At 36.1% G+C, this 18,764-nt stretch overlaps 2 protein-coding genes and 1 long non-coding RNA gene across 3 annotated transcripts; 1 reads left to right on the forward strand and 2 right to left on the reverse strand.

Annotated features, from left to right (window-relative positions):
• Positions 1-4,688: 4,688 nt before the first annotated feature.
• On the reverse strand, positions 4,689-7,296 carry LOC116159825 (laccase-5-like). Its single transcript, XM_031472909.1, has 8 exons — positions 7,158-7,296; positions 6,936-7,104; positions 6,603-6,875; positions 6,048-6,553; positions 5,828-6,000; positions 5,588-5,783; positions 5,334-5,540; positions 4,689-5,284 (listed from the first exon to the last, which is right to left on the reverse strand). Exons 1-8 carry the CDS (start codon positions 7,219-7,221, stop codon positions 4,917-4,919), a joined length of 1,956 nt encoding a protein of 651 aa, XP_031328769.1. The 5' UTR covers positions 7,222-7,296; the 3' UTR covers positions 4,689-4,916.
• Positions 7,297-7,522: 226 nt separating this feature from the next.
• On the forward strand, positions 7,523-8,572 carry LOC116159826. The gene is made up of 2 exons (XR_004143065.1): positions 7,523-8,170; positions 8,234-8,572. It is a non-coding gene; the product is annotated as an uncharacterized LOC116159826 (long non-coding RNA).
• Positions 8,573-10,712: 2,140 nt separating this feature from the next.
• LOC116160674 (zinc finger MYM-type protein 1-like) lies at positions 10,713-14,032 on the reverse strand. The gene is made up of 2 exons (XM_031473938.1): positions 13,520-14,032; positions 10,713-13,467 (listed from the first exon to the last, which is right to left on the reverse strand). Exon 2 carries the CDS (start codon positions 13,457-13,459, stop codon positions 10,940-10,942), a length of 2,520 nt encoding a protein of 839 aa, XP_031329798.1. The 5' UTR covers positions 13,460-13,467; positions 13,520-14,032; the 3' UTR covers positions 10,713-10,939.
• Between the last annotated feature and the right edge of the window lie 4,732 nt (positions 14,033-18,764).

Consider the following 18,764-nt stretch of genomic DNA (forward strand, 5'->3'; position numbering starts at 1 on the left):
AAAAATATTTAAAAAAATCGCGAGCATTTGATAACTCCGTAAAAAACAATTATAATTAGTTGGTTGTAGTGTACTTAACCCCCAGGTTCTACGCTAACTTCACACTACAAGAACACGGAAATAAAGTAAAACAGGCAACGTTTAAAAATGGCCGCTCGAATAACTATTCCCTCTAAAGGGCCCCATTCACATGCGGATATGTACAAGGCGGATCTGTCCGCCGTACAGATCCGCCTTGAGACATACAGGCGGATACGAGGGCGGATATGTCTGTACACAGATCACGGACAAATCTCAATAGACGAGCAGGCGGCGTTCTCTCACTATTTCAGTTCTGTAGTGCTAGCCCCTGGGTTGTGTGGTTATGAGTGCTGTAGTAATTGCTATGGATCATAAGAAGAAACTGACAATAATTGCAGGATATATAGTTTTATGTGAAGATAGGAAACAGAAGAGATGTGGTCAAAACAGTGGTTCTTGAATCAAAAAAGTACTCTCATATGACTTTACTTAGAGATTTGGAAACGCCTCATGATTTGCACAATTTTTTGCGCATGGACAATGAGACATTTGAAACTTAATTAAAATATGTTCGCCCAGTTATTGAGAGGAATGATGGAATGATACCCATATGAGGCAGTTACCAGTAGAGAGCGATTAATTGCCACGATACAGTACTTAGCGACTTGAAGGAATTTTGAGGACCTACAATTCAGTTGTGCAATCTCCCCACAGCTTCTCGGGAAAATTATACCTGAAACTTTCAAATAAGCCACCTGCCTTGGCAGAATATGCTCGGAAATGGCATAAAATTATTTCATCAGTAGTTAGGTGTGATTGGTTGGTGGAGTAAGCACTATCATCTTTACCAGTATTTAAATTGTTCCCCAAAAATGCGCATTTTGTTCTGGAATGTTAATATCACCGTAGTCTTCAAATTTCACTATTAAAATATCACCAAAAGGTAACTGATCGGATTGTATTTGACTAACAGTTTCACCATTAGTGGTCATTGGACATTGGTCTTTCTTTGGTTCGGTGTTATTCCGCAATTTTGCTTGTAAAGTTACCCAAAAGATAATTCAAATCTGTAGCACAATTTGCGCCTACATTATATTCAAAAGTAAAAACAAAAGATTTTTTTAAATTACTGTTTAATTGGAGTAGGATTAATCGCATTTCCATTTTGATGTCTTTAATTTCCAAACATATTTTCAAGAAGTTCCTATTTTGTGATTCTATGTCCGGCAAACAAATCCGTGAAACGACTACACATGTGCGTATTTGTCGGGCTCGCTGTCCGTGCTATTATCTTTACGCACTTTAATTACTTTGATATGACAGACAAGAATATAAGCAAACACACTCTTTATTTGTAATGCAAGTACAAAACTAAAAACGACATCGTTATCTCAAAGCAAAAGGTACATCCTAACCACAGAACAAGTGAGCTTAACTACTTTCATTATATACAGGGTGTTCTACAAGTAAACATTGGATTACAATACTTATAATACGTGCTCGTCGTCCTGATCGACGGATGGCGAGCAAGATATGTACGCCGAACACGCGGATTCACACATACGAATTGATACGGATCTGTCCCGCGTACATGTCCGCCGTACATATCCGCATGTGAATGGCACCTTTAAAACTAAACAAGATCCCGCTTAAATTTGAAAAGTGGCACGTGATAAAACATCTAAGCCCTGGCCCCCTTACGTTAGTTGTAAGCCTGTTGAGGGCCTAGAACAAGAGGGACAATAAATAAATAAATAAATAAACGCTTTGATCTGAAGCACAGTAGGGAAGCAACGTTAAATAAAACACTAAAATTGTGAAAAGTTTGTTTAATAATGATCGTAATTATTATGATTGTGAAAACCCGGAAATTTAGTTGATGTACATTAATATAAACAAAACAAACAAACCCAAAAGGTGTCGTATTCTCGCAAGTCACTGCCAAGGGTAAAAAGAGTACGACGAAGAAAAATCTTGCAGTTTGATTAAAACAGTCCAAAAATTAATTAACAAAATATTTTGTAAAAGTTTAAACAGTAGTTAACAAAGATAGTAAATGCATATACACAATGTTGGTTACACTCAAGGTTAAAAGCAAGTTTTTGGGGACAATGGGTCAGGTAGTAGCAGGTACCAAGACTCTGAGAAAGGGTGAAATACACAGGATGTGACTCATCTTTGATGCAATAAAGTCCTTTTGTTGAAAGCAAGATGGAAAATTACATGTCCTTGTAGGCAAATTTGACTAAAAACAAGATATGTGGAAATTATTGAATCGACACTCATTTAACGCACATAGGTTCTAAACTGAAGAGCTTTGATTAGCGTAATCTCGCTCCTGCAAGATGGGTAGTCCGCCCCTGGTTTCGGGGTTTCGAACCTACAGTTGGATGTCGAAGACAATCACGGAATTAGGTGTGTCGTAACACAAATTTGACTACAGTTTTTACCACCCCCGTGACTGCTTCATTCACGGAGAAAATTGTTAGTAACATACAACAAGCCAGTACATACATCAAACGAATCAGTAATTAAACTTACATGAATGTTACTTCAGGGACAAGACCAAGTAGGTAATCAACATCAATAAACATAAATTAAGCAAACATTACACCAAAAATGTAAACAATTACAAATAATAACATAACGGTATCACACATATGATTCTGCATTGTGGTTAAACCAAGTAAATTTCAAAAACAGAGATTCAAACAACAAATATAAAATGCGGCATACAAAACTCAAATACGATATAAAGAAATGCAAAAATTACTACCTGCATTAAATAACACAAAATAATAACAAACATTTATGGAGCGACGCGTTCACGACCGCCATTCAAGGCAAGATGCTAAACGTAACTCCCGTTCGTGCTTTCGAGGTGGCGCAGGCAGCTTTTTCCCACCCAGAAATTGCATGGTTGCCAACTCTCAAAAATGTATGTATCGTCGTAAGTTGTATATACAGGGTGGAACCTCTCATGGTTTTGTACGAACTTTCGGTTGGATGAATGAAGCTCATTTTTTTTACAAAGTAATGGTAGGTACTGCCAATGACTTGACAGTGTTTCTTTTTTAAATTTTTTCTCTAATTGTGAGATTATCTTATTATTATAAGATATCTGATAATTAGAGAAAAAATTAAAGAAAAACACTGCCCTATTTATATATAACGTATACGTATGTATTCGTTATATACTGTTTGGTAGACCTAATTCTTAAAGATCGTCTGCCTTAGTCTAAAAGCATTTCAGATCGACTATAGTCTTCAAATATCTATTGATTATTTTTGATAAATGTCGTCCATCATATAGTAAGCAGCCTCTCATTTTAAAAGCCACCCGCCTCTTAGTTAAGTAACATGACCTGAGGCGGCAGACGGTTGACTTCCTAATACCCGTACTATACAAGGAGCAATGAAATTTGTAAGGTTAACCTGATGTTTATTTATTTATTAAAATTAATAAATTGATATATTTTACATACTTTATAGCAAATAATAAAAGCAAATAAAATTATAAATCTGTATTTGTTGGTTATTTTTATTGAAAGCTAAAAAATTACAAAATTAGTATAGGGGATATGAAAGCGCATTTCCACTTGCATTCATTTTCCATCTGCAAAATGCAACTTCTGTTAAAATCGTAAAAATCCGGCTACAAATATGAAAGATAGCGTTGCAAATTTCCAATCCATTTTTGACGTGCTACTTCAATTTCAGTTTATAAGAAGAATTTCATTTCAATGCTTTTCTAAATAAGAAAATTAGAACTGCGCATGCGCAAACCTAAATTTTGAAGCTAATGTTAGATTTTCCTTTGTTCCAAGCGCCTGAGTATCAAATTTCAATTAAATGCTTTCATAGATAAAAAAAGTTGGCACTGCGCAGGCGCAAAATAAGTTTTTGAAACTGGCGCTAGATTTTCCTTTATTCCAAGCACCTATGTATCAAATTTCATTTAAATACTTTTATAAGTAAAAAAGTTTGCAATTCGGTTTATAAATGGTCGAGATGCGAAAAGGGCACTGTGAATTTTGAATCGATTCGATTCAACTTTGGGCATTGCGTATTATATGGCTAAAGCTATGCCCATATTGAATTTCATGCAATTCAGTTAATAACTAACGGAGATGTAAAAGCGATCGGACATTATCTAAACAAAGTTATCGTTCACACGGACAGATAGAGGGACAGACAGACAAAGGAACAGACGGACAGACCAACAGACAGACGACAGACAGCAATACAAAATTATAAACAATCTCTAGGATCGTTAATAAACGGCAAAAGTGTAAAATTATGGAACATGTAAAAAACGGTTTTTTGTTTTTTTTACAATAACTTTTTTTGTAAGCGGTACAGAAAAAATTCCTTCCTTAGTGCAAGCCTCGACACCATAACGAACCAAATAGCGAAAAAAGTATAACAATAGCTCTTAAGATAAAGAACTAGTAGCGTCTCAAAACGAGCGGACGGACAAAGTGGCCACAATAGCGCATTTTTTTAATTTTTGTGGAAATGCGCTAAAAAAGTCCCACCATCAAATTGCTAGTTCCTTTATTACGGTATCCAGACGCGCATGCCATGGTTATCCTATTTAAGCGGCAAGTACCTACATATTGAATTTGATACAATAGAGGACATGCACATACATTAGGGCGGTCGTGAAACCTTTATACTAGTTTTATTTTAAGAACATCAATATTAATCAACATCAACAACGGATTAATTTATATCCAGTCTCAGAATGACACATTTCTGAGGATAGCAATTGCTTCTTATATTATTATAATATTATAACTATCATAAACATAATCCACTGCATAAATACACATGCATTCAATAAATTAAGAACAATTAACAATGCTGTAGTTCGATCAACTTGATCAACGGATCTAAATTTCCGGTATAAAGTCTCCACACCTTGGAAAATTTTTGGGAACCGGTGGAAAATCGGAGGGATCGCCAATTTGAAGTACTATCGACATACCAGTTAGCAGATGATTTAAAAAATGACAGTGAAATAACCAAAAACCGGGGCTATTTGCTCTAAACCTGATGACAACGTATCCATTATTGGGTACCGAGACGGTATCTTTAGAAGGTGGGTGGTCGTTTCCACTGTAAAGTTGATTGTTATCGTCCATAAGCATGACCTTTTCTAAACTGATGCTTTCGTTTACGTTGGATATCCTACCACTTCCAAGAATGTAAAAGGTGTGTCCGTGTAGATGAAATGGATGGACAAGGTGGGGTTGTTTCACTAAAAAAAAGCATATTATATAAAGGTCTAAAAACTCACGCCGAGTTACGTTGGTCTATCAGAATTAGCTCAATTACTCCGTTTAAGGGAAGTTTCAGCAAATGTGTGCATCTACACATGCCTTGGCAGTCCATCTTTAAGTTAGTACAGAACTGATTAGGATTTAGTTCGGCGAATTGCGATAGTAATGGGGATGGTGGTGGCACATAAGAAATGTTATTCATTAATCCGGCCATGTGATCGCCACCTAACGGTACTAAAATCCATTCACAATTAAATATTTCCGAAAATTCTATTCTTTACCAAAGAAATTGTTAAATTCATTCCGATTAAATAATTCTTCATCTTCGTAGGTGTAAAGGCTGAAAGGTAAAAACAGTTTGACATCCGGTTCCACTTTCAAAATCCCCTCATCAATCTGTTTTGCACTATGTAATTCACTTACACAAATTGCATTTTCTTGAGTTTCATCACAGTTTGAATCCAAAGAATGATATACCTAAGTGGTAAATGAAGATTTCGTGCACTAAAAAAGTGGTTTACCTTTCCTATAGGAAGCCAATTGCTAGTAACTGAGTTGGTTAAGCATTCGTCAATGTATTCCAATTTAGCCACCTGACTAATGCCTAGATCGGTGCACAGGCCAACTGCTTGAACCTCGATATCGTAATGTCCAGGTTCATTATCTGTATGAATGATAAAATCGTATCTTTCGCCTACAAATAAACTACAGAAAGCGTAAAATGCACCAACGGTGTAATACCAGAGGTTAAAATAATTCGATCGACCTGCACAGGTTGTAGGGGTTCACCGTCGCTAGCAATTACGGTTAAAGCGTGATTTTTTACGCGTACCTGAATTGGACAAGCTAATGAAATAGCGCCGATTAATCTAAATCTATATCTTCGTCCAGTGAAAACTTTAAATACCTCCAAGGCCGCTATGTTATTTTTAGCTTTGAAACCCTCATACACTCCTTTTCCATTGATAAGTATGTTGTCCGGTATTTGGCTCACGGCATGGCATGTGGACTTTAGGTGGGTTTCGTCAGGTTTCATGCATCCAGGATATCGATTACCGGCCAATTCGTGTATCCAGTCCTGCACGAACATTACATGTTCGCTAAGATCAAAATCGTACAACTTGCTGTGGGGGTCTACAGCCAAGGGTTGGCGTATTATAATGCTCCCAGTTAGACCATCCATCTTTTGAAATCCGGTATGAGAGTGCCAATAGTGCGTACCGGGGTGAGTGGCGGTCCAAGTGTACCTAAATTGGTATAGACTGAGTATAGTAATTATTTTTCAATAATTCTAACCGAAATGTGTTCCCTTGCAGTATGGGACATTGGGTAACGAAAGGGACTCCGTCATAATATTGGGTGCCATGGTGATATAAACCGTGCCAATGAATTGTTACGTCAGAACCTTCCAGGTGGTTTTCAACATCTATAACTACCTCATCGCCTTCACAGACTTCAATACTAGGCCCCGGAAGCCTACGATTTGCGACAGTAACACTCCTATCAACGCCATCGGCGATGATGCACTGGCAGTTATTTGTACCATTCGGAAAGCAGTAGTGACAAGCTCTACAATGAATGTTTAGTATCTTTAAATGCCGGAGCCGGGACCGGGAAGAAATACTCAACCTGGTTTGTGTGGCATACTGTTCCAAATAGAAGTTGTAGTAGCACCTCCTTTTCGACCCATCGCATGGTCTGGCACATTGTTCTGGTAACGAAAGATTGTTTTGAGTAATATAGTTTTGCAGTGCCACTTTTCGGTTGTCAAAATTTGCCGATATTACCGATCGAATATCTGTGGGATTGCTTATAGTTAAGTAAAACAAAATTAATCTGAGACCACCTCACCGCACAGAACCAACACTTGACATACAAGAAGAATAAGAAACGATAATGAGTAAAAGGTAATCATTTTAACGATACGCAGAGTCCACTATCGCGCAATATCCTCTTCCATAAAAAATGTCATTCCACTCCGTTAACTGCCAGACAATGACGACGGGGATCTTTTATATATTGAGATATCTACGTGTAAATATTTGTTATCGTATGTTTCGCGATGGGAGGAAAAAGGTTCTCCACATTGAACGGAAGACATTTTTTAGAGCATCTTGTCGGTCCCAAGCTCTAGCACAAATTGTTTGAAAGTTTTGGGTAATTTTGCTTAAATAATGGCAAACCTTAGCAATTTTAGGTGACTTTCTATGTGGAACTTCGGTTAAAAATAGACATCACCTACATATAGGTAATCATTTTCCCGGTATGAGTATAATTAGATAACACTATTAAATTCATCAGTACCTACTTGCATAGATACAATGGAAAAAAAATATTACTGTTCTGTCACCCAGGGAACAATAAGTAAATTACTTACTCAACGATGTGTAGGTATTAAAAAAAATTAGATATGTAGTGTAAAATAAGGGGAATACCTGGTACATACAATGAATCACTACCTTTAGTAATTTTGCATCCAGTAATAAAATTGTGCATTACCATTGAATAATACTTTATGTCCTCTACACATAACTTGCGAAACTTACCTACGCATAATTGGACTTATATATTTATTATATAGGTATAATTATAATTATCTTTACAATTACCTGTAGATACCTACATATTGTAATTACGACAGTTATATAGTATTTGTAGCTTTGCCGGTTTGTAGTAGGAATATCTACTTGTAAAGGTTCCCATCTCATTAATCACAATGGATAATAACCTTCTTTACGTTGGAATTGCTCGGGGCGTTCAGAAGCTATAGGTACATAAATTAGAAAAGGACAAGAACAATGTAAAGTAATTTAAATTTGAATATAAGAAGAAAACATAAAAAAGAACAAACAAAAAAGTTGAAGGTAACGTAAATTTAATTTAATACGTGGTTTATGTAAATGTTTATTTATATAAATTGTCCACAGGGATAAGACTATTAACAATAAATTTAATTAACAGTCCTGACAACGTTCTAGAAAATTCGCTACCCCCCTCCCCTCTTATAACTGTTGCGCCTCACTACACGGGCGACGGTTGTATCAGAGAGTCAGACAGTCCTAAGTGACGATACTATCACGTTATTTCGATAGCGAGAAGGGGAGTACGGAACATATGAGCGTAGAGAAGACACGAACCACCACTTTTGACTTGAAACTTAGCGCGACCGAAATGATGATTTGGTTGGTTAGGCTTCTGCTAAATACAATGACGCTACTGGACATCACAAATTTGATGATTTCCAATCCAAGAAAACCGTTACACTCTACAACATTCCTGAATGTGTAAAGGATGCTATTCCTCGTGGATTCATTGCGTCGAACACAATGAGTGGATTCGAAAACTCTGGAATACATCCATTTAACTCCAAAATATGTCAAAGAGAACAAATATTAGACATGTCAAATTTATGTCCACGAGCCACCCTCCAAGCCGATCTGGGGATGCGAAAGAACTAATGACTGGTTTCAGCCATTGTGGTCTACTATTCCGGATATAGTTGTGAAGAACTAATTACCTGTGACTGTAAAAAGAGGTGTACTATGTGCAACTGCGTCAGAAACGGTCTTCGGGTTCGGAATAGTTATTTGTGTACCAAGGCCGTAAAAGTGATCTTTTTTGGCCGAAGCTGCTGTTTGTGGCCGAGGCCGCAATTCAGATGAGGCCTAACAAATCACTTTTGGCCAAGGTGCACACAACATTTTTTAGGCGATCATCAAAAAAGAATTCAAAAATTTGCTCATAAACATATTTTTTCTGAAAATCATAGTTATCTTAGACAATTAAAAACAAAGCATTTCCTGTCATATGTAATAAATTATAATTAGCATCTTTGCGTGTGTTTTGTGCGTATCAAAATGGGTGATAGCGACAGTTCAGATACCCCAAATGAAATTTTGGAAGCTGCAAGCGTTGCGACCCTAAGTCATATATGATATAAGAGCAGGCGTTTGAGAGTAAAAGTACAATCGCAACTTCCTCCGTTGTACAAAATTTTAATAATGCAATAGGTCCTTCGTAACTGTGGCTTCCAAGACCTTATAGTTAACATGCTGTAGAATTATTAGAAACCTGATTACCTACTTTGATGGTAGGCATAATAGGCAGCTACTTGTGTTCTCGGTTAATTGCTGGTGATTCTTTGTATAATAATGTAAGCAATAACATCTTCCTCATGTTTTGGTTCTACACTTCAAAAAGGTCTGCAAGCAGCAAAGATTGAAACGTCAAACTATAATTTTAAATGTGAACATTGTGATTATGCAAAATAGTGTGAAACATTCCTACAAGTCCGAAAATGAAAAAAACGCACGTGGATGACCCAATCCTTGATGGGGCTAAACCAGATAGACGCTTTGTATCAAACAGATTACTGCTTCTCACACATCAGTTTCAAATAAGTAGGTACAGTTTGACAGATGTGTACAATAAAGTAAAGTTTGACAGAAGCGTACAATAAAGTTAAACTTTATGGCCGCAAAAGCGACCACAAAATCAACGTTTTTGTGATGATAGCCTAAAAAATAAGTTTTTTTTACAAACTGGCGTTTCGACTGGAATTTTGTCTGAAATGGTTTTGTTTACATCAGTGCAAATTTGTAGTTTTGGCTACCCAGAGGTATAATTTGTTTAGGGGGGTGCCATTTAGAATTTTCAAAAAATATGACATTTAGCGAAGGTCAATCAAAAATTTGATAAAAAAATTATGTGATTGTGGAAGCCTCATTTCAAAAATTAGCCACCTGCGCGATTTAGTGTAATTTCGAAAACCTGTTTTGAAAAAAAAAGGTTATAACAGCGAAATCGTTAAAGTTAGAGGTATAACATGTTACAGTACTTTTCAAGTACTCGCCAAATCAGTAATAAAATATGGGGTGTTCTATTTAAAAAATCCAAGTTTGATAAGCCACTGGAATACAGCACGCCCCTGGCGATCAAAAATATTTTAGAAATATTTTATGAAATACGGTAATTTTGTACGAAAGCGCTGTGGGGCCAAGATCTTTTAAATATTATCTAACAATTGTCAGTTCTTATCTGACAGTTGTCAATTAGTATCTAACAATTGTCAGTTCTTATCTCACAATTGTCAATTAGTATCTAACAATTGTCAATTAATATCTAACAATTGTCAATTAATATCTAACAATTGTCAGTTTTTATCTAGCCTGGTTCTCCTACTATGCGATCAAAAATGAGTTGCTGTCGAGTCACCTTTGGAATTTTTGTTTACATAGGAAATCGTATTTAACTTGAACTTCCAAAGGCGACTCGACAGCAACTAATTTTTCATCGCCCGTTATACAACATTTACTGATTTGTCTAGTCCTAGTGAATCTAAGTGAAGTCACCTGATGCTGTTGTAGGGGAGGGAATCAGTTCATTCTCAGCAATCTTTGTAGTCTGCTTGGCGTTATAAAAGACACTACACTGAAAAGTTAAATATGGATTTAGAAAACTTCCTTTTGGAACGAGGATTAAGTGGCGGATTTATCTTTGTTGAGGCCCAAAGCGCATGTTAGTGAGAAGGCCCTATAGTTTAGGGTAAATACAAAACATCAGATAAAAAAAATTTATTAAATTTAAAATAAGAAAACAACCTAATTTAAATTTAATTACACGTAGTTATTATATTATAACGACACTTTTCGGGCTTTTTCTCTAGCAAACTTGTCTATAATATTGTTATAATCTAAGTTTTGAACAACATCATTTTCAATAAACATAAGAGACAAGCTACTCAAATGTTGCTGACTTAATGAATTGCGCAAATAATTTTTTACCCTTTTTAGGGTTGAGAAGGATCTTTCGCCCGTTGCATTACAAATAGGGATAGTTAAAAAAATCTTTAAAATTGTCTCCACGTTAGGAAAAGTTGACTTTAGACCATCTACTATTGCTTCGTACATTAGTCTTGGATCTGTAATTTTTTCCTCCCAGGTGTATTTAAGAAATTGTTTTAGCTCTTCTTTAAAGTTTTCGACGTCGATATCTTCAGAATAACGTGTCATCAAATTACGTACTCTAGTTTCAAAATCTTCTTTATCCATGTTTTGTTCGAAGAACACGCTAAAATCTGCAAGGACTTCGTTATATGCCGTTGATCTTCTATTTATTTCAGCGATAAGAACATCACACACGACATTATGCACTGTCACAATAAAACCTTGTCTGCCCACTAAACACGTATCATTAGTTCTTGACTCGTCAAATTGCAATTTACGTTTTTTTACACGACGATCAGTATCTTCATCAGGAAATACATGATTCTCCGTTAATAAATCGGCACATTGTTCGATATCTTCAAACCCACATGTTCGGATATCTAAAATGTAATTAGACAAGGATTTTAGTAGTTTAGCTCCTTGTAAAATGTTTATGTCCTCCTTTTGAAGAGATTTGCTAGTGCTATTTATACGCGAAAGTAATTGATCCCACAGGATAGTCATCAAGGCATATTCATAATTATCAAAATTTTTATAAAGTGTTTTAGCCTCCAAACGGGTCACAGCCTTCTCTTTTGCACTTTCGCTAAATCTAAACAAAACCTCTTTAATGGATTTGTAGCCGAACCGTAACGCAGAAACAGCGTCTGCTCTTGCTGACCACCTTGTATCAGATAATCGTTTTAAATGAATGGATCGACTACCATTATTCTGATTATTCAAACAGTTTAATAGTTCATTCCAGCGGCGTGTCGAAGAAGCGAAAAATGTATAAACATTTTGAACGAACGCAAAATATTGCACAGCTTTTGGGCACGATTCAGCAGCCGCATTTCCTACTAAATTAAGGGAATGGCTGGCACATGGAACAAACACGGCAGATGGACAGTGACTTTTTATCCGCGTTTGCAAACCTGAGTATTTGCCCGACATATTTGCGGCGTTGTCATAAGACTGACCTCTGCATTGTGTAATACTTAGCGTAAGGCTACTAAGTGCTGACAAAATGACGTTCTCTAAATAACTGGAATCGTGCTGTTCGATTTCTAAAAATCCAAAAAACCTTTCACGAATTTTACCTTTCTCGTCCACGAATCGGAGAATAAGGGTTAACTGGTCTGTATGTGTAATGTCTGGTGTAGAATCTACAATTATAGCGAAATACGTAGCATTTTTCACGTCTGAAATCAACTTTTGTTTCACCTCGGAGCCCATAATGTTTATAAATTCGTCACACACTGCATGAGATAAATAATTCACATGGCCGCTACCAGGGTTACTATATTTTTGCAAGTGAGCCTTAAGAAATGGATCGAATTCCGCTAAGTAATCGATGCAGGTCAAAAAATTTCCTTTTCTATCTTCATTTGTTTCTCGATGGCCTCGAAACGCTAGGCCCAGGGTTGATAGCAATTTGACAGTAGCTATAATTCGTTTTAAAACTTCCCTCCAATATTGTTGCTGCTCTTCTAGCTGTTTGACCATATTACTATCAACACGTCCTAGTGCCGACGATCTTCTCTTAAACGCCAAGATGGAACGAACATGATCTAAGGAACTCTCATGTTCCTTTAGTGCCTTATTCACATTTCGCCAATCGTTATACCCGTCTTTAAGTTTGTTTTCTGAATGAGAGAATAATTTGCACACGTAGCAGTAAACACACTTGCTAGTTGTAGAAAATCTCAGCCATTCTCTAAATTCCTTGGTACCGTTTGCCTTTGTGGTGTAAAAATTGGAGGTACAGAAGCTTCGACTGTATTTTCTATTACGATCCACAAATTCTGACTTTAGCAAACCTACGTCACCAATATTTTGTGGTTTGTTATCGATTAAATAGTCAATGATTTTATCATCAGATATATGCGATGGCCATAAAGCAATATCTAAAGGAAAATTTACACAACTGGAGCTTTGTGTCTCTACAGAAGGAACCGGAACATCATTTCTTTGCAACGGGAATTCTTGAACAGATGCTTCCGAAGAAACCGTCAAACATTCACTCGTCGCTTCCACTGTGTCATTTACATTAATCTCACACTCGCGCGTAACGGGGAGCATTGATGAGGAGGAAGAACATGCCGTATCGGTATCGGAAATTAAAAAATTTGACAGGGATCCTCGTAATTTCTCCGCACATTGCTGCTTAGCTTTCAATTTTTTTCGTTTTTCAGCTCCAGATTCAAATTTTCTCTTCATCTTCAACATAGATAGTTCTAGAAGTATAAGAAATTAACGTCACGGTACAAGTGCAAAAATTATGCTTACGGTTACGTATTCCTTCACACAATAACTTTTCTGTAGTATAAGTAAACTTAAATAACCTAACAAGTAACAACGTTTATTTTAACTTAACTTCACTGTATTAACACAACACGTTACACGAATGCAAAAGCAACTGACTTAAAAACAGTTCTCGCACAATCGCTTGTTAGATGTAGCTGACTAAGCAGACAGACTTCAGACTTGAGACTGCAGAGTAAACTGAAAAGCGCAAATTTCTACGACATCATACCAATGCAACGGGCATCCTCAAATACGAAAAGAACAAAAGCTTGACGAATCATAAAATGCAAATAAGGTGTAACTGTAAACAAGTAACAGGTAAAATTACTCTGGAGTCTGGATAATTAATCCGTGCGGTACCCGGTACGGATCGTACCGGTTTTTTTTTGCAACAAGAGGGAAACATAACGGGGCTTAAAATATTCGATATGACTATTTTGTGGAGGCCCTTAATGAACGCGAGGCCCTAAGCGCGCGCTTCGCGCGCTTGTGCTTGAATCCGCCACTGCGAGGATTAAGTGAAAAGATTATAAATACTTTGAAATCAATGTGCCAGATATAATTCGATGTGACTCAATGTGCCAGATATAATTCGGTCCTTTACTAAAGTATTCCCTTCTTCTTAATCTTCTTCGTTTTCTAATAGTTACACCTTGAGGGTCCAGAATTTTTAGCAGAATACGAATAGTTTCTTGCTTCACTGTAAATCCAGCGTGTAGACAACGAAGATGCATCCACCTAGGCAGGCAGCCTGACCCGATTAATTTATTTCTTAGGAAACGTACTATAGTATTAATATCGGTATAGAATTTTTTTCGATACAGTCTTTGTTTATGAAGGTAACGTTTTAGAGATCGAATAGATACTCATAAATGTTATGGTGTGCAAGACAAGCTACAATTTCAAAATGTTTATATCCCATGTGTATTTAGTGGGGCCAACATAAAATAATGTTTGATTAGATCATCGGAAAGAGACATTTTTTGTTTCACTTACGTACAGTACACACATTTGATTTGTTCGAGAAATTATTTTAAAATAAAAACTGACAATTGTTAGATATTAATTGTCAGATACCAATTGACAATTGTTAGATAAGAACTGATAATTGTCAGATACTAATTGACAGTTGTCATATAAGAACTGACAATTGTTAGATAATATTTAAAAGATCTTGGCCCCACAGCGCTTTCGTAATTTTGTGTACAATGTTCCTCTAAGACTTTCTTAGGTATCTTTTCTGGTAAAGGAGTTATGATCCGAGGGATCTTAGGTGCTACACCTTGTATAAACCTATAAATATACTGGTACCATTACAATACGTAGATAGATAGAAATCTACCTAAAACGTACATAAGTCATACCACGTATTTATAGATCGGTTTTAATAAAATTTATGACGTTTAATTGGATGTCTATTTGCTTAAAATTAGTTTCTTGGTGATGACGTCCTTACTGCGGTTGGGGAGTGCGAAATGTTTGGGGTCTGGCGTGTTTTTTTATCTTTGGCATATACAGTATCCAAATCCAAAAGTTCACAATCGCCGCCAGCACTGAAATATTTTTATGATTTTTAATGCTATCCGATCCCACTATTAAAGGTCTCAACGCAAGGAACCTACCGCTGCGCTTCTGTCTGACCCCTTATCCAAAGAAGTGGTTGGGGGAGTGGGGGGAACTGGTTCTATCCTTCATGGTACTCTAATGAAAGGTACCATAGTCCTCCTCCTCGACTCCTTATCGTGATCGTATATATTCCTTTATATCTCCAGAACGGATTGTCGGAAGGGGGTATTCACAAAGGGCGATTAGCACGCCTGGAAGAAATATATCCATTGGTGATATCAACACTTTAAAAGCAAATATCTCGACAACGGTTTGTCGCAGTAAAGTATACTCTCAAGGGCAAATAATGAATCGACTGGTCGACACATATCTATTGGTAATGTCGAAGCAAGTACCTTGACAACGAAGTGTCAAAAGAGGGTAGGTACTCGTAAAAGGCAAGTGAAGCGTGATGGTTCAGTGCAAATATCTGCAAAATGGAGTGTCGGAGGATTCTGAATGTATGCAACAGGCGGCCTTTAAATTTTTATGTGTAAAGAGCCTCCTCCCCATTAATCAACTACCAAGAAAATAAATCCGTAGCATGCTATAACCTGCGCTTTATCTGCACAATGTTTATTTCGGATCCGTTCAACATAGAGCCACGAAATTTCAATCAGAGCTTATCAATGATATCTACACACATTTAAATTATGTTGTTTGTTAATTTTAATTTTAATAACAGTGCGAATAACAAATTTAAAGGTTTAAACTCTTTAGAGATGATAGTAAATCCGTGTTACACCATCCTATTTCTTTTTCTAAGAACCATATCATTACTATAGTCCTTTCGATGTCTTAAACTAGAATGATATGTGCCTTCAATTATGCGTATATAATGCCTTATCTGGTATTTATGTAATTTTAGAGACCTTACAAAATCGCGCGTTATAATTAACCGCGCAGAGTAAAATTCACCTCGTGAGAAGCTTTTTTGTTATTGCTAGAATTGTATCACATATGGGTATCGAAAGAATGTTGGCCAAAGGACACAAATTTGTTTTTTAGGACGAATTTTTAAGAAATGGTCTTTTGTTTCCTTTTTCCGCAGTTTTAGTAGGTAACTGACTTCAAGAATACGCGAATGCAAAGAACATGCGTACCAATTTTCAAAGCGATTGGATGTTTCTAAAAGAAGTTATCGTACACATAGACAGACGGACGGACGAGCGGACAGACAGTAGTACAAAATTCACCAAACCAATTAATTATTGACAAATGTCAAACTAGTTTTATAAGGACGGATAATACGTTAATTAGAAAACCTAAGTGAAAAAACCACTAGTGCATTTGTCGTTGGAAAAGTTGCCCGCACTGCACTGCGGCTTAGCGATTTTTTATACATGAGTTAAATTGTCACGAGAGAAAATTTTTTCTTACAGCTAAGGTAGGTATAGTAACCATGGTAATAGAATCAACAAACGAAAAATTAAGCAACGGCGTACTTTAACTTAGAAACGGTTTAAAATGTTGGTGTTATAAAGTATATTAATAAACCACGAATTCGGATAAAATAATCTTCAGCGTTATAAAAAATTTTGAAGATTACACGGTGTTTTATAGTTTAAAGGTCGTTTAAAGTACCTATTAAACACCTAGTTAGTTAATAGGTATAAAGATATGTGTTTACGTCTTAAATATCGTTTTTTACATAGAGATGAAATTATCGGACTTTTTTTAACGAAAAATCGTATGGAAAGATGTACTTTTTTTCACGATTTTTACTATGCGTTTCCATGGAGTTTAGTCCTGTCTATGAACTTTTGAGTGACAGTAAATCGCGAATGTCAATAAAATTGTTCAATTGTGGGTTATTATGGATCACTATGCAAAAAATTTCGTGTACAACACGTGTTGAAAGTGTCTTTTTTCCATGAATTTGCTTGATTAACTCGGGCTTCGTCCTCATTAATCAATCTGCAAATTCATGAAAAAAAGTATAATAATAATAATAATAATCTCCGTTTATTGAAAAAAAACAGTGAACAAAAAAGCAGGTGCAGTAAAAAAAAAGAAAAAAGACATAGAGGAAATGCTCACCGTTAAGTTTCACTTTCAAAACTAGTTGTACAAATAACTATTGAATAACCAAACCCTAGGTAAACTTTTTTCGTATCGTTTCCGTTACTTGATACTTTATTTTCCTAGTTATTTTCTTTATTTTATAGCATATGTTAAATTGACATTTTAGTAGGTTTGAATTGCTAAGCCGTTCTTTAACCGTAGGGGTAGATAAAGTGACACAGATGATTGTGCATTCTAATGGCATCTGTCATTCTTATTTCAAATGCACGATATAAAGAGACGTTCAAAACATATGCGGAAATTCTGTTTCTATGGAAACGATCGCGACGGCAGAACCTATAGACTTGCTATTTTTGACGTTTCCAAATTAAATTCAGAATTGTCATAAGCTTTACAATGATTTATATGGCTTCTGCTATAAAATAAAGTGTTGTATTATACACAACCATAAAGGGAAAGTAACCATCTCGTGAAAGTTAATTCATCGTCAATTAACATCTTTCACTTAATGGTTAAAATATCCCTTTATCGTCTTATACAGATAATAAATAGCTATTATTCCATTATTTTTGCATGCCTAAGTATATTTTAAGTTTATAATAAGTTTTAATTTTGGTTCAGTTTTCGTTTTCAGCTACTGTGCGATCAAAAATGAGTTGCTGTCGAGTCACCTTTGGAACTTCTGTTTACATGGTTAATCGTATTTAACTTCCAAAGCCGACTCGAGAGCAACTCATTTTTGATCGCCCGTTACTACACGGCAATTCCTGCCCAAGTTTAGTTACGATCCTAATCCTTCCATCCTTATCACACGCACCATACTTTAGAGGTATTTACCCTACCTGCCATAATCCGCACTAAGTGCATCCTTCTCAAGTGCCAAACCAACTTCCTATACTTGACCTATCCCGAAAATTGACTGCTTGACCAAGACAAGCAGTAGTGATGATCCACTTTCTTCCTTCATTCCGTCTTATATGACGGCCCTTCTGCTCCCCTCCACTCCGCGGCACAAACGCCAATCATCCGTGACGGTGTCTCTCTGACTTTGAGTTAATTAACTGTTAAGTATATGTATTATAAGAATCGTGTTTGCTCTTATTGACTCTTAATTAACTTAAAACCAAAATTTTTTGATGAAACGTTAATGTCGTTTTATCTGTAGGTATGTACCTATGTGTTTCTGCGCTTATCAATTGATCTGTATAATTTAATGTACTTACGTCATACATTTGAAAAAGATCTTTTAAATCATGGTCATTGACGCCCATCGCAAAGGGTTAATTTTATTTACCTTTTGCCGATGAACCCATATTTATCAAATATTGACTGTGGTTTTAGTTCCAGGAAAAAATGATTTACTTATTGTGCCATTCCACAGAAGTCAATAGTCTCTCCTATCATTATTACACTGAGTACTAAGTAAATAAGTAGGTATTTACTGCTTCAATTTTTTCTAAAACATTACATACATGTTGCATAATATAAAGCTACGCAATTACAAGTTATCTCGAACTTATCGTTTAATCACTTTTATCTTATTGAAGGCCTTATAGGATTGTTGGGACCAAATTATGAAACAATCTATCTATGAAGC

This window comes from Photinus pyralis, unplaced genomic scaffold, assembly GCF_008802855.1.
Source record: "Photinus pyralis isolate 1611_PpyrPB1 unplaced genomic scaffold, Ppyr1.3 Ppyr1.4_LG1, whole genome shotgun sequence".
NCBI classification, from domain to species: domain Eukaryota; kingdom Metazoa; phylum Arthropoda; class Insecta; order Coleoptera; family Lampyridae; genus Photinus; species Photinus pyralis.